Source organism: Miscanthus floridulus, chromosome 12 (assembly GCF_019320115.1).
Source record: "Miscanthus floridulus cultivar M001 chromosome 12, ASM1932011v1, whole genome shotgun sequence".
Taxonomy (NCBI): domain Eukaryota; kingdom Viridiplantae; phylum Streptophyta; class Magnoliopsida; order Poales; family Poaceae; genus Miscanthus; species Miscanthus floridulus.
The window spans coordinates 80,309,954-80,327,001 of NC_089591.1; the positions used below are offsets into that span (position 1 = coordinate 80,309,954).

The window sequence follows — 17,048 nt, forward strand, 5'->3', positions numbered from 1 at the left end:
CAACTGGCAATCCATCGATCTCAGAAGAGCAAACAGTCATTAGCTGAAGCCTGAAGGGCCTGCAGGCAGCAGGCTGCAGCACATGCACATCATATGACACAACTGAAACAGCAGAACTTTGTTTTCTCACAATGGGGAACACTAGTTTCATTACCAAAAAGGCAAGTAAAGAAATCACAACAAGGTTTATCACAGAAGTAGGAACAAGAACAAACAAAGCAGCAGCGGCAGCTATTTGGAGAAGAGGTTGAAAACCCCGCAGAACAACAAAAACTTGCTCTTGCTCCTCGTCCCCGTCGCCGTCCCCTGACGGCCACCCTTCTCCCCAGGGCCTTGTCGTCCGTGCCCATGCTTGCCCTCGCCCACAGCGATCTCCGACGCCCACCGCTCGCAGTGCTCCAGTTCGTACGGCGCCGGTGTGTGCCCGAGCCTGTCGTATTCCTGCGTCCGAATTCGCAACAAGGTCAAACAGATTCTGCTTAATTGGAGAAGACATGAGCCAGAACCTAGCTTTTACCTTGAACTCGCAGCTCATGCCGAGTCCTCGCAGGAACTTCACCCCGTCTCGCCCTTCCTGGACCGGGATCAGCGAATCGGCTCCCCCGTGGATCCACAAAACAGGCGTCTGCACTTCATTTCATACGCGATGTCACTGGATCATACGCAAATACTCCGTACTAGATGAGGGGCACGTTTGCAGCAGCGATCAATTGATCATACAACACAGTGGTAGAAGTTCAGTGCTACTAGTACCTTCTTTGCTTCGTCTGTCAACCTGGCAGCAAAGGAGGAGGAGTCGAAGGGGAGGAAGCCACCGAAGACTGCGCAGCCGCCCAGAGCCTTAGGGTAGAGCAGCACGCTTGCTATGCTCAGGGCACCTGAACTTGCATTGCAGTATGATGAATCCGTGTAGCTTACCACGGTCTACTTCAGTGTTGAGTCACATGGAAAATGCTGATCAGAATGAAAGGAAATACAGGCATTCTATTTCTACTACCTCCTTGGCTGAGCCCAAACACGAACACGTCTCCCGGGTCTGTCCCGGCCGCGATTTCCCTGTCGATCATAGTGTGCACGATCTGGACATCTCTCAGCACATCCTCCTCATTCCTGACGGATTTCTTCACGGCATGCGTGCGTGCACAACATTGGAGTATTAGACCATGAGCATCCACATCCATCGTTAGCACATGTGTAGTGTAGCACCATATTATCAAATCATGGATCAGCTAGTCTTAATAGATTCGTTTCGTAAATTAGTCTCCATCTATATAATTAGTTTTATAATTAGCCCATGTTTAATCCTCCTAATTAGAATCCAAATATTTAATATGACAGGGACTAAACTTTAGTCAGACAACCAAACACCTCAAGGTCCTATCTAAAGTTTAGTCTCTGCCACAACTGTAGCTACTACAGCAAACAACGAAACAAGCCACATAAGGAATGCAATTTACTTCATATATCAGCTGTAGCTACTACAGCGAACAACGAAACAAGCCACATAAGACTGTCTCAGACCCAAACCCAAAATGGATAGTGAGAGATTTAAAATCAGTCTCCAACAGACTATCTATACGAGAGACCTATTTTAAGTTGTCTGAGAGACACAACCCAAATATGAGTATCCTCTCTTCTGGAAACCCATTTGCAGAAAGGATTCTCTTTTGAGTCTTGTCGTTGAAGAAGATGTCGAATATGTATTGAACTTTTTGCCTGTAGCGCTACTCAAAGGATGAATAAGTCTTGTATTTTGGGTGTTGTTGTTGGAGATAGCCTAAGGAATACAATTTACTTATCATTCCACTTAAGGTCTTGTTTGACGTATGTGTTGAAGTGGAACGAAATGAAATTTAGTTCTTCGATCCATATGGGTTGGAGTGAAATGAAATAGAATTTAGTTTAATTCCACTCTAATCCACTTCAACACATGTAGATCAAGATAAATACATGCGCTTGATACGAGGCCTAAGTATGGGAAGAGTGTAAGAAGCAGCAGAAGATGTGACACGAGCGACAGATCGATTTTGGCTTACCGAAGTAATGGGCGTGTCGTGGATGTCGAACCACGAAGGCATGCGCATGCCACCTGCGAATTTAGCACACGGAATCGCGGTCAGCAGCAGCAACGAGGAGCAAGCAGTGGCACGAACCGAAGCCGGAGGCGTCGTGAAGGCGCAGGCACCGACGGTTGCATGTAACGGGGGCGGTGGGCGCGGTGGGGGAAGGACCAGCGGGCGTCGCTGAAGGCGGCCGCGGAGAAGTGGTCGGCGATGAACTCGTTGGCGCGGCCGCAGTCGCCCAGCCCGTGCAGCCACACCACGAAGCCACCGGACCCCGCGGCGCGCGTGCGCTCCTTCCCATCTGTCTGAGTCTGAGCTCAGGGACGGAGACGACGACGCAGCCCTTGATCTTGAGGGCAGCGATCGAGAGGAGAAGATGGTGAATCTAGTCTCGGTTCGTCCTCCTCCCCGTAAAGCAACATCATAGCCACCATGCTCAAGTGAACTTTCCACGGCGAATTGACTTTGACCAAACCAACTGCACACCATCGCATTCGCCTTTTGGTTAATTACCTGATTTTGGACATGTGTATATCCACCTACTAGAGGACATGTACGACAACAGGTTTTATTTACCAAGATCAAGATTACGGAGACAATAACAAGGCAGTACAGTACAGCTTGCCAAAGAACAACCATCAGAACAAATATTAATGGTAATACACGCGTACATTTCCTTTATTCAGCTCTTCCTATGCCGGAATGAGATCTTACTACTCTAGCAGTGTACACAGTCCAAACTAGGATACCACGAATGGGTACTTTTTCATCCCGTCCCCCCGTTAACTATCTCATACACGATCTCATACCACGAATGGGTACTCTAGCAGTGCAACAACCTTCCCAATAGAAAGCACAAACAACCGGTCTGCTTCAAAACAGACGCTTTATTCTTCAATATACTCAGGTATTCGTAGGTTAATTGACGGAAGTATGTCTCTTAAGGGCCAAACAGACTGCTGTCTTCTCAGTCCTGATCAAACGATTGAATATGCTCAATGACTTGCTCGATGCTCTCAAATTGGCGTCTTCCCTTGAGGATCGTCTTTGCACAATGGAGGGCAGCACGCTAGCACTCTGCTCTCCTGCTGGCATCCTTTGTTAGATTGATCTCCCAACCACGGCTTATTGGGCCTTGGTCACGCGCCCTGATCGGGGGCGCCCAATTCTACATGGTTGGTGGGCTCCCGTCGCACTGCACTATATAAAGAGGTGGGGGCCGGCGGCTCAAAGCACGAGGTTCGCCGTGAGCCGCAAACCCCACCGACAAACCCTAGACCGATCTAAGAGGGCGCGCAGCCAACGACGGGAAGCTCCGCTGACTCTCGCCGTCGTCACTGCTACGCCCCGTCTGCACTGCATCGACGTCCGTGCAACCTCTACTCCACCCGTCGCTGCCCGTGTGCTGCCTCCATCAACGAACCAGCGATGGCCAGCTCAACCGCGACTTCATCCAAAGGCTCAGGTTCAACACCAGCATCTCTACCCTATCTCCCACTCTCTGCTTGTTCTAGTTCATCATGTTCAACAGCAAACCGCCTAGATCTACCCTAGTCGATCCACAGAATCCTACAATGGTACCAGAGCCACGTTTTAGGTATAGATCTTGGATTCTAGGGTTTGATCTAGAACGGGTACCGATTAGAAAGGAAAAGATGAAGAGATCCAGTGCGGATCTAGAAAGTAGAAAGGGCTTCGGCCAACAAAGGGTTCGATTGAACCCTAAACTCGATCCCTTCGGATCTGAGAAAAGATGATGGTTCGGAAAAAGTGAAGAACCGAACATCCAAACCCTAGATCGGTTTTTGGGATAGAGATGAAAACTGGAAACCGAATTAAACCCGAAGGCGATTCGGGGAAAAAAAAGGGGAGAAACAGTGCTGTCCCTAACCCTAACCCTAACCCTAATCGGGAAATAGTGCAAAATCCGAATCAAAGAAACCGAAAGGGGAAGAGGGGAAGGGAGTGGCTTACCTCGCCGTCGTGCACGCCGCCGCGTGGGGAAAAGAAAGGGCCGGCCGGGGGGTGATCTGCTCGCTAGAACGGCCACTAGGGCGCCGCGGCCAGGCCGCTCGACGGCAGCGCGCTCACCCGCTGGGGAGCGCGCACGCCGGCGAGGGGGCCGGAGACGGTGCCGGGGCTCGCTGATCTCTCTCGCCGTCGGAGCTCCTCGCTCGGTGTCTGCTGCGACGGGACTGAGTGGAGAGGAGAGAGCAGTGAGGGGCGAAGAGAGAGAGAGAGAGAGAGCGAAGGCCGAATGGCGCTAGGTCAAGGGCACCGCGGCGGTCACCAGGGTTTTGATCCTGCGATGCGCGCGGGCAGCCGTCGGATGGAGATGGACGGACGGAGATGATCGGGCCAGCGCCGCAGCCCAGGCGGGAAAGGGCGCGAGGCCGAATTCCCGGCCTAGGCCCAGGTTGCGGCCTGGGCGCGGGGGAGCGCTGGCGCACGCGGCTGGGCCGCGGGTAGCTGGGCCGGTCGCGCTGCTATGGGCCGAAATTGCCGAACAATGAAATTGAATTCTTTTTTATTTTCCAGAAACTGTTCATTCATATTTGATGAATTCGAACTGAATTATGATGTTGAAATCTATACAATTTTGATCTAACATCAATTTTGTTCAGAGAATAGTAAAGTGCAGTAACAGTTTCTGAAAAATAGAATTAAAAGTTTTATTAAAGTTTCCGCTGCGTACTTAAAAATTGTTGCATTCATTATTAAATTCGAACCAACGGGAGAATTTAATTTTGGAACATAGATAATTTTTACAGTTATTATAATGTTGTTATTATTCTGATCAACGTTGATTAATAGCAATATTATAATATTGATGTTATTATGGTTTTTTGTTATGCATTATTTCTATTTCTGCCCAACGGTGATGTAGATTTAATGTATAAAATAATTGTATGTTTTAATTTTGACCAACGTTAAACTAAGGCATGCAATTATTGTTGTTATCATTTGTGTTCTCACACCATTTGAATTATGTTTTCAGGAGGATACAACTTGATGAGTTATATCAAAGAGATCCCCACTCTAAAAGGTGATAACTATATTGAGTGGAAGAAAAAGATAGACTTGGCTTTCATCCTCGCTGAGGTGGACTAGGTTGTCACCACACCGTGCCCCAGAGAACCTGTGACACCAGTGAGAGAGACAGATGAGACTGATGCTGCATGGCAGAACAGAGAGCGGGATTTTGCTCTCGTAAACATGTCCTATGACCTTGAGCATAGGAAATGGATCACTGTCAACAAGAAGTGTTTGGCAGTGATAAAGAACATGATTGAGCCTGCTATTGTGGGCTCAATTCCAGACTGTGACACGGTCACAGAGTATCTAGATAGAATAAAGAGTCAGTTCACTGGCTCTTCAAAGACATATGCAACCCAGGTGATCAAGCAGCTAGTTACAGAAAGGTAGTCTGGTGGCGGCAGTGGCATTAGAGAGCACATACTGAGAATGAGCAATCTGGCATCTAAGCTCAAACCAATGGATTTGGCACTCAAGGATGAGTTTCTTATTCATTTGATTTTTGCTTCTTTGCCCAAAGAATTTGATACATTTGTTGTTAATTACAACATACAGCCTAAAAATGGGATTTAGAAAAGCTCATAGCCATGTGTGTGCATAAGGAGGAAAGAATAAAAGTTTCACAAGGTGGTTCTGTCAACTACCTAAAAGATAAGAAAAAGAACTATAATAATAGCTCTTCCTCCAAGTCATCTGGAAAGGGTCCTATGCAACAGTCTCAGAACAAGCAGTTCTCAGTAGAAAAAGACTAGTGTCTCCATTGTAGAAAGATGGGACATTATAAGAAGAATTGTCCCGATTTCCTAAAGATGATAATGAAGAATAAAGGTGATAACATTATTACGTTCGTAAATGAATCCTTGTATGTAAAGTTTTCAAAATCTACTTGGTGGATTGATTCAGGTGCAACTATTCATGTTGCTAATTCATTACAGGAATTCCGTTCGATGAGAACTTTGCAAAGAAGCGAAAGTTTCATTAAAGTCGCAAATGGAGTACAAGCAGATGTTGAGGCCGTTGGAGATCTTCCTCTAGAGCTTCCAGATGGCTTCATACTTTTTCTTAGAGATGTTCTTCATGTACCTTCTTTGCAAAGAAACCTGATTAATGTATCAAAGTTGGACCATGATGGTTATGATTGCCATTTTAGAAATGGCAGATGTCAGATATTGTTTAATAATAAATGTGTTGGTCTTCCGACAAGACGAGCTTTATTTGTTATCACTTTGTAAAAATGTGAATTCCGTATGTGATGTGAATGAAAATGTATCCTCATCGAGTAATGGAAACAGAAAACGAAAGAGAGCTCACGATGCGTTGTCGAAATTATGACACTGTCGTTTAGGCCATATTTCGAGGGGGAGAATAGAAAGACTAGTTAAGAATAATATTCTTCCTCCATTAGAGCTCTCAGATTTAGAACAATGTAGAGATTACATAAAAGGAAAGTATGTAAAGAAAATTAAGAAAGATGTCAAACGAAGCGCAGGAATTCTACAGATTATTCACACAGACATATGTGGTCCTTTTCCTGTGAAAAATGTGGATGGTTATGATTCATTCATAACATTCACAGACGATTACTCTCGGTTTGGCTACATTTATCCAATTAAAGAAAGAACAGAAGCGTTGGATAAATTCAAAATATTTAAAGCAGAAGTTAAAAATCAGCATGATTTAAAGATTAAGATAGTCAGGTCTAACCGTGAGGGAGAGTACTATGGTCGGCATACCCCATATGGACAAGTTCCTGGACCTTTTGTAAGGTTCTTACAGGAGAATGGTATAGTCACCGGGCGAACCTCAGCAGAATGGAGTAGCTGAAAGGCGTAACCGTACCCTGATGGATATGGTGCGTAGTATGATAAGTTACTCCACTTTACCCATGAGTCTGTGGATGGAGGCGTTAAAAACCGCCATTCATATTCTCAATAGAGTACCAAGTAAGTCGGTGCCAAAAACACCGTATGAGTTGTGGACAGGAAGAGTACCCTCACTTAACCACTTGCGTATGTGGAGGAGCCTTGCTGAGGCTAAAGTTTTTAACCCAAACATTGGGAAGCTAGATCCCAAAACAGTGAGCTACCATTTAATTGGCTACCCAGAAAAGTCAAAAGGTTTTTGTTTCTACTGTCCTAACAGACATACAAAGTTTATGAAAACGAGACACGCTGTCTTCCTAAAGGATAAAATGATTAGGAGGAGCATGGTAGCTCGAGAAATTGACCTCGAAGAGAAGCGGGTGTATGCACCCACTCCAATAATGCATAAGCCATTTTTCTCACTACCTGCTGTTGCTGCACCGACAGTACAAGACACTGTGGTGCCAACACCGGTTGTTATCCCGCCTGTGGCAACAATGAATGATGATGAGGAACATGTGCCTCAGGATCCTATAGAACCTATTGCCACACATGAGGGGGAGCAACAACAGCATCAAACAGAAAATGTGCCAAATGAGGAGGCCTCTAGAAGGTCTCAAAGAGTTAGAAAATCAGCTATTCCTGCTGATTATGAAGTGTACAATACTGAAGAATTTCAAATGGAGGATGATCCCACCTCATTTGAAGAAGCCATGAAAAGTGATCATTCATCAAAGTGGCTTGAGGCCATGGAAGATGAAATGAGATCAATGAATGCAAATAAAGTTTGGGATTTAGAGATAATTCCTAAAGGAGCCAAAACAGTAGGCTGTAAATGGGTCTACAAAACAAAACTTGACTCTCAAGGGAATATAGAGAGATATAAAGCCCGACTTTTGGCAAAAGGCTTTACACAAAGAGAAGTGATTGATTACAACGAGACCTTTTCTCCAGTCTCATGTAAGGATTCCTTCAGAATCATAATGGCATTAGTGGCACATTACGATTTGGAATTACATCAGATGGATGTAAAGACGACATTTCTCAACGGAGACTTAGAAAAAAATATTTACATGACACAACCGAAAGGTTCTGTCATGGAAGGAAAAGAACGTTTGGGATGCCGCCTAAAGAAATCCATTTATGGATTAAAACAAGCTTCAAGACAGTGGTACTTAAAGTTTGATTAGACAATAAAGAATTTTGGGTTTAAAGATAATGTTGAGGATAATTGTGTCTATGCAGAGTTTAAGAATGGGAAGTTTATCTTTCTTGTCCTGTATGTGGATGATATCTTACTTGCTAGTAGTGATGTCAGTTTACTACTGGAAACAAAGAAGTTTTTGTCCTCAAAATTTGATATGAAAGATCTTGGTGAAGCGTCGTTCGTTCTAGGGATCGAGATTCACCGAGATAGAAGTAAAGGGGTATTAGGACTGTCACAAAAGGCATACATCGAAAAAGTCTTAAAGAAATTCAGTATGCACAAATGTAGTCCCTCACCTGCTCCTATAGTCAAGGGCGACAGATATGGGGATTTTCAATGCCCCGTGAACCAATATGAGATCGATCAAATGAAAGTGGTTCCATATGCATCAGCTGTCGGAAGCTTGCAATATGCTCAAGTGTGTACGCACCTTGACTTGGTATTTGTTACCGGGTTACTTGGCAGATTCCAGAGCAATCCTGGAATAGAACATTGGAAATTGGTAAAGAAAGTCCTGCGTTATTTGCAAGGAACGAAAGGCCTCATGATGATATATAGAAGATCTGATTCACTCCATATAGTGGGATATTCAGATTCTGATTATGCGGGAGATAATAGAAAATCCACGTCTGGATATGTGTTCACTCTCGCAGGGGGAGCTATTTCATGGAAAAGCTTAAAGCAAACCGTCACTACATCGTCCACAATGTATGCCGAGTTTGTAGCATGTTATGAGGCAACGGGGCAGGTGAACTGGCTAAAGAAGTTCATACCCGGTTTGAAGGTGGTTGACGACATCAATAGACCACTGAAGTTATACTGCGATAATAATCCAGCAGTACAGTATGCTCACAACAATAGGTCAAGTGGTGCTGCCAAACACATTGACATAAAGTATTATGTTGTGAAGGATAAAGTCCGGGATCAAATGATAAGTCTTGAGCATATAAGTACCGAAAAGATGCTCGCGGATCCGCTTACAAAAGGCTTACCACCCAACGTGTTCAGAGAACATATAGCCGGCATGGGTTTAAGAAAAAGCCTATGATTCCTGGACTATAAAGAGCCCAAAAGTTAAAGTAACTATTTCAGATCAGAGACATGCATTGTAGCTGTTAAATCTATCGGCGATTGACCGTGACGATGAGATATGCTCTATGCATCATCTGTGAAGAAATGAGTAAGGATAAAAGGATTGAAGTTTAAAGTTTAAAGATAAAAGTAATAGTGAGATCAAGGGGGAGAATGTTAGATTGATCTCCCAACCAATAAGCCCAACGGCCTATTGGGCCTTGGTCACGCGCCCTGATCGGGGGCGCCCAACCCTACATGGTTGGTGGGCCCCCGTCGCACTGCACTATATAAAGAGGTGGGGGCCGGCGGCTCAAAGCACGAGGTTCGCCGTGAGCCGCAAACCCCACCGACAAACCCTAGACCGATCTAAGAGGGCGCGCAGCCAGCGACGGGAAGCTCCGCTGACTCTCGTCGTCGTCACTGCTACGCCCCGTCTGCACTGCATCGACGTCCGTGCAACCTCTACTCCACCCATCGCTGTCCGTGTGCTGCCTCCATCAACGAACCAGCGATGGCCAGCTCAACCGCGACTTCATCCGAAGGCTCAGGTTCAACACCAGCATCTCTACCCTATCTCCCACTCTCTGCTTGTTCTAGTTCATCATGTTCAACAGCAAACTGCCTAGATCTACCCTAGTCGATCCACAGAATCCTACATCCTTAATTGACTCGAGATCCTCGACGTGAGCGATTCCGACTATTCGCCTACAAACGGAACAACAAAATTTTGGAAACAATATTCAGGTTGGAATGCAAAACAAAATGTGGCTTATAGTTCTTGTGAGAAGGCATTGTCATTTGGAAAAGTGACGAGCAAACATTTTGGAAATTATATACAAACTTTTTATAGCACAGCATGCCTAAATAGCCCAAACATAACCATTTTTTACTTCTCAGTCGCTTTTCACCAAAGCCGACTTCAGAAACTTTGGTATATGACACAGTTGCGCCAAAAGAGAAAGGTACTACATCAAAACTAAAATCCAAAATCTTTTTATTATTTGACCTGAGTATGGTTTTGTCATTTCAGTCAAAAAGGCAGTTATTATATCTCATAGCAGTCCACCAGTTAGTAAGAGAAAGTGATTTTATTTAGAAATATTCTCTTTAAGGAAAAACATTATTCACAAATCTAATCTGCAGTTACCTGATCATTTTGGCCGAACCAAACCCAAGGCCATCATGGAATAGGTTTGTCATGTACTTCTTCTGAGCAACACTCAAAAGCTTTGAGTTGTTGTATATATCAGGCAGGTACGCCTCCCCATTCCCTTCTTTGTGTTTATTCCATAGTTCAATGAACTTTTTCTGGAACAAATTCCACGACTCTTCAATTGCCTTCAAGATCCATTTCTTGTAAGCCTGCAAAAGATAGGCAGCACTTAGTTCATGCCCAGAACATCAAAAAAGTTAAGTTTTGAATGCTGCATGTTGAACATGCATCATGCTCTATGACAAACTGACAATTCTGCCACAGCCATTAAGTAATGCTACTACTGAAGATGCCATGAATCATTAAGTTAATCAATGCAAGGCACATTTTGGGCTGGTATACTTTTGTCTGCCAAGTACTATTCTCTTTATGCTAAACATGTCAACTTTGATTATCCCCAGGTATCAGAAAAATCACTATCTCTCATGTAAGACATTAGCATCATACTCCAAACATCCATCCATCATAAAAGTAGACCAAAAGTAGATTCTGAAGACATTTGGCTGACATTACCTTAGTAACTCAGAAACAAGCTAAACTACACAAAGCAGCCCAACTACGTTTGACACACCAAGAAACCATAAGAAGAGAAGAATTTGGTATGAATAGAAGCGAACTAGCCAAGTACAAGGTATGAGTAGACCATGTACTACTACTATTGAAGTTATAAAGAGTGAAAACTAACAAGCTAGCAGATTCATTCATACATACTTTACGATCGTTCGCTTGATCAGCATGCCCATTCTGTGCATAGTATGCCAAAATCAGGTTTCCAAGGAAGGCTCCAATGTGATAACCCATTGGCCCATAGAACCCAAACTCTGAATCAATGATTTGAGTTGAACCTGTGGTCACCATGATAGAAGCAGTGTGGAGATCTCCATGAATCAGAGCCTGAGCTCTCTCGATAAACCTGCAGTTGGAAATCGAATAAGTCGCATTTCCCATGATAGGTGGCAATTATTTCTACTCAGTTAGGTAACTATTACATCGATTTCAATTCAGCCGCTTCCAACTTGAGCTCATCATCCTCTCGAACTGCCTCAGCATCTTTGTCAAGATAAGGCGAGGTCCACCGATTAAATTTGGAGACGCGGTATGGATCCGAGAACACAACTTGCTCCGTGAGCCTACACATCTCCGCGTTCGCAGAGTACTTAGCAACTGCAACCACAGCACAACCCATTGCATATCCGTCAAGTTAGTGCACGTGGAAACATGGAAACCAATTCAGAAAACATACTTTGACCATTTATTTTTATTTTTTTTGAAATTTGATATATCCATAGTGCATACTAATATATACTCACATGCAAAAGTTGAGATGCAAACTCAAACTAGGAAAATTCATACGCAAATGGCAAATTTCAAAGACAAATTCTAGTGCACATGCATTTAAAATTTGTCATTTTCGTAGGAATTTTTTAAAAGCAAGTTTGCATCTCAGCTTTTGCATGTGAGTACACATTTGTATGCACTATGGATGTCCTAAATTTCAGATTTTTTTGAACAACCGAAATAAGGTTTTTGAATTGGTGGTTTGCACTAAATATTCCCCCCTTTACAGGCATGGCCACGTACCAACAAGTGGGAGCCAACTCAACGCGCGATTCAACAGCAATGAAGGAGCTCACCTCCTTTCTTATGATCCGTGCTGTTGTTATAGAGGAGGGAGGTGAAGAAGAGCGTCTTGGCCATGTAATCGGACATGTGGTCAGCGAGCAGCGGGTACTCGACGCCGGCGATGAGGCCCTTGCGGAGGATGATGTGCGGGGGCTCGATGTAGCGCATCCCCATCAGCGACATGGCCCGGTCGAAGTGGTACACCTCGGGGGTGTGCTCCGGGCACAGGCGGCCGTGCTCACGCAGCGTGGAGGCCTCGAAGTAGGCGCGCTCCCGCGTCATCGGTCAGGAGTCCCCCACGTATCGCACGTACGGGAGCGCCTGCGTGTTCCAGGTTCGCCCGAGCCGTCAGGTGAGGGTTGATAAGGACGAGGAGCGGGTGTGCTGGGAGTGAGGGGCGGACACTCGGACCTGTTTGACGACGATCGCGCCAGCTTCGGACTGCACGATGTAGACGAAGTTGAGGTTGCCGTCGCCGACCTCCTTGATCTCGATGGAGTCCAGGCTGCCGCCACCGAGGCGGGCGGCGAGCGCCGGCGTGGCCTTGATGTAGGCGACCAAGGACGCCTCGTCCAGCGGACGGAAGCCCTGCTCCGCCTCCGCGGTCATGGCTGAGGCTGACTGCCACTCGGGCGGTGAGGGCGGCGGCGAGAGAGGAGTGGACAGAGAGGGGCCGTGGGGAATCTGCCAAGTGCGAACTGTGGTGAGCTGTGTGGTGGTGGGGTTTTATGAGGAGAGGAGAGTATTCGAATAGTCGAACTGAACGTGACATCATAGACTTTTGGGAGTGAGACAGAAACAAACCAAATGCAAACGGGTAATTCTTATTTTTTTCTGAAGTGAATTTTATACAATATATATATATATATATATAGAGAGAGACACACACACGATAAATATTCAGATCAAACGGATGGTAATTACCGCCCCGGATGTGGTATCTACCTACATCATTGCATAGACACAAAAATAGAAAAGCAACTCTGATGCCTCTTAGACTTGACATATTCATTCTTCTTTTAGAGGATGTCTGGTTACCCATTCTAAATTTTAGTCACTATCTTATCGGATGTTTGACATATGCATAGAGTATTAAATATAGACTAATTACGAAACTAATTACATAGTTTACGACTAATTTACGAGACGAATCTTTTGAACCTAATTAGTCTATGATTTGACAATGGTTGCTACAGTAACCATGTGCTAATGATTGATTAATTAGCCTTAAAAAATTCGTCTTGTGAAGTGCTGACGGATTATGTAATTTGTTTTTTTATTAGTATCAAACACCCTATACAATATTCTCTCGACATATCTTCTAAATTTTAGTAGTAGAATCAATCACACCTCAGATAGGATGATACCGTGCCTGCAGCACCTTTAGCCAGAATTAGTGGGGACCACTACTAGTTCTCCTGAATGGATTGAAGGGAATGCTCATAGCCAGACGTGTCCTTTCTTAAAGTTTTGGATAATCAATCTTTAAATCCTAGGTCCTATTTGAGAGGGCTTCTTCTGCGGCTTTGGAAAACTACTTGGAGCTGTTTTGTGTTAAATGGGTTAAAATAAAACGACTCTACCGATAAAGCCTCTAAAAACATGCTTTCACAGAGCTTTAGAGTGGGAAGGAGAAAAAAAATAGTGGCTTCTCTCGGCTTAACCTCATCCTACATGGCGTTCTGTGAGAGCATATTTTAAGAAACTCTATATGTGGAGCTGTTTTGCCAAACGATTTACCAAAATGACTTCAGCTTCACCGATGGAGTTGTTCATAGAGCTGAAGCCCAAAAAACTGCTTCACTGGTGAAGTGGAGCCATGCCAAATGGGCCCTAATATCTATTTAATCATATATTCGATTTATAATTTGTTTCTACTATAATATTTTTTATGATTTTATCTACAAAACAAGATGCCGCGTGACCATATTTCTTAAAAAAACAATACATATGAACCCTAGATGGCACTAGCACAAATATTGTGAAAATTTGACTTGATTATCATCCAAACATTATTGACTGATCCAAATTTTGGCATCCGCAAAATTTTAACTCGACAAACCAAATATCAATTTTTAGCTTTTAGGCCTGATTTTGTCACAGCATGAACCATTTTTTTTTTGGATCCTGAAAAAGCTAGAATACCAGTGCTTGCATCACATGCACAACAAAGTCTGACATTCACGTCCTCGTGCTAGCTTTAGTGCTTTACTGCCGTATGCGCCAGAAATATTTTCTGCATGATTCAAACCAACCGGCGCTCGGCAGAGTACCATTCTGTACCTGGAGGAGCACTGCACCAACACCATGAATCCTTGGACGAGAATCTCGTGCATGCAATGAAAAATGATGACACAAAGGCGCCGTTCGCTTCGCTAAAAAAAATCAGTTAAAATACTGTTTCGACTAATTTATTGTGAGAAAAAAATACTATTTTAATTGAAAAATAAGTTTAAAAGTACGAATTATAAGACAAACGAACATGACAAAAAAGTAATTCTTATTCTTATCTTGCACGAGGCTCTCGACTATGTGAAATAATGTAACAAAAAGTGCATTTATTAATATAAAAAATGTACGCAACAATCATGGATCGATGGGGATAAAGGGCCTGTTTGGCTGATATTAAAATCGGCTAAAGCTGTTTTTTTATGAGAGAAAAATATTATATATTCTAGCTAATAAGCTAGCTAATAAAATCAAACGAACAGCCCTTTCGTTCAATCGTTCTTCTCTTAGTGACAGTCTGCGAGCATGCATATTTGAATCACGTGCAAGCAATGAAAAAAGGACTACACAAGACAAAGTGAGATTTAACACGAGAAAACATGAGCATGTTAGGGAGTGGAAAAATCTTGGATTCCCATAATAACGCGGTAATCTTTCCAAAAAAAAAAGTATAGTGATTAATGAGGTAGGGAGCGATGAGCAGCACGCCGGGGACATAGTGGCAGTATGCGAGCATGCATATTTGAATCGCGCGTAAAGTATTCTGGACAGCCCCCACTGACTAAGGTGTTAGGAGGTGTTTAGCTACTAAAATTTAGGAGGTGTGTTGGGAGGATATTATATGAGGTATTTGGATATTAATAAAAAATAAATTATATAATTCGTCAGTACTCCACGAAACGAATTTTTTAAGTCTAATTAATCCATTATTAGCACATGTTTACTGTAGTAAAACATTGTCAAATCATGGACTAATTAGACTCAAAAGATTCGTCTCGCAAATTAGTCATAAATTATATAATTACTTTTATAATTAATCTATATTTAATACTCCATGTATGCGTAACGTCAGCCTTGTGCGTGGATAGGTCTAGTGCCCCAGTCAAATCCCATGGAAATGGAAACCGTAGCCTGCCATGCAAACTGCATATGTACTACAATGCCAATTCAAGCAGTCTATTCGCTTGGTCGTAAATGATCGTAATTTTTTAGCCAGAACAATGTTTTTCTCTCACACCAAACTAGTCAGCAGTAATAATCCACGATCGTATACGATCGTTTCAGCCCCAGCCGAACAGGCTAAAGATATCCACATGCTAGCCGTCCGATTCCACAAGCCTCTACACGCGTCGATCATCTAACGAGGTGGGTAGTTACCACCTGTTGTAGAAAATCCACACTCATATCTATATACCTATATAGGTATATAATATTAACTAGCAAATATACTCATGCGTTGCAACGGAACATGATACATCTTACAATCGTACTTCATACTGTATTGGGCACGACTTGTTCTAATTCGTATGAGCATATATCATGAGTCAGTTTCACATACGGAACACATAAGCTGTAAGGTCATGGTAGGGTTATCAAATCGGATTTGGATTAAGTTTAGACTCCGTTTGGATGTCGATATTGGAGACCTTGGCATTGAATTGGCTTCAATACCAGATCAGAGTAGTATTGGTATTGGGTTACAATATCAAAACCATTGTTTGGATGCAGATGAAATTGCTAGATGGAATCGTAAGGAGCTAGTGAATATCGATTCATGTTTGGATGTTCATACCATGGCATTTGAGAATTTACCATCTCCTCCTCCTCTCCACACCGGACCACACTCGTCGGGCCCGGGCGGAGCTCCCCCACTGAAAGCTCTAGTTTGGTTTTGGTTAATTGATAAAACCCTAAGTGCTAACCTAGTTTATCAAAGTGATTATAAGATAGGTAGCACTACTCCAAGTGATGAAGCAATGGCGAAGATCATGACAATGATGATGGCATGGTGATGATCAAATGCTTAAACTTGGAAAAAGAAGAAAGAGAAAAACAAAAGGCTCAAGGCAAAGGTAAAATTGTAGGAGCTATTTTGTTTCGGTGATCGAGACACTTAGCGAGTGTGATCATATTTAGGATAGATAGCCGTACTATTAAGAGGAGTAAAACTCGTATCGAAATGCGGTTATCAAAGTGCCACTAGATGCTCTAACTCATTGCATATGCATTTAGGATCTAGTGGAGTGCTAACACCCTTGAAAATATTTGTGAAAATATGCTAACACACGTGCACAAGGTGATACACTTGGTGGTTGGTATATTTAAGCAAGGGTGGAGAAGATGAAGTCGAAGAGGAGCTTGTCGCGCTGGTTACAGAGTGACCGGACGCGTCCGGTATGTGACCGGACACGTCCGGTATCTTGGCGGCAAACTCAGCGACCGGACACGTCCGGTGTGAATCAGAAACAACAGTATAGGAGGACAGCCGATCGGACGCTGGTAGCGTCCGGTCCAGTACCACCGGACGCGTCCGGTCGAGCTAGGGAGCTTACTGTACTCCACCGGACGCTGCGGCTCAGCGTTCGGTCATTTGTGACTCAGCGTCCGGTGTGAGCGTCCGGTCGCATGAAAGAAAGGGCAGCAACGGCTAAGTTGATTTAAACTGGACACGTGGCAGTCTGGGGGCTACCGGACACGTCCGGCCAGTTGGACTGCAGCGTCCGATCAGCCTGCGTTATGCC

General features: G+C 43.9%; 1 protein-coding gene across 8 annotated transcripts; it reads right to left on the reverse strand.

Moving 5' to 3' along the window:
• Positions 1–94: 94 nt before the first annotated feature.
• Positions 95–12,773, reverse strand: LOC136497917 (methylthioribose kinase 2-like). Of its 8 annotated transcripts, none has more exons than XM_066493816.1 (11): positions 12,490–12,773; positions 12,090–12,399; positions 11,445–11,619; positions 11,167–11,368; positions 10,390–10,604; positions 2,232–2,541; positions 2,037–2,089; positions 998–1,110; positions 754–878; positions 518–625; positions 95–441 (listed from the first exon to the last, which is right to left on the reverse strand). In XM_066493816.1, exons 2-11 carry the CDS (start codon positions 12,358–12,360, stop codon positions 232–234), a joined length of 1,782 nt encoding a protein of 593 aa, XP_066349913.1. In that variant the 5' UTR covers positions 12,361–12,399; positions 12,490–12,773; the 3' UTR covers positions 95–231. The 8 variants fall into 8 exon arrangements, 6 of the variants coding, with proteins under 6 accessions (XP_066349913.1, XP_066349912.1, XP_066349911.1 ...); XM_066493815.1 differs by having other exon boundaries at positions 2,190–2,541; XM_066493814.1 differs by having other exon boundaries at positions 998–1,121; positions 2,037–2,541.
• Positions 12,774–17,048: the final 4,275 nt, after the last annotated feature.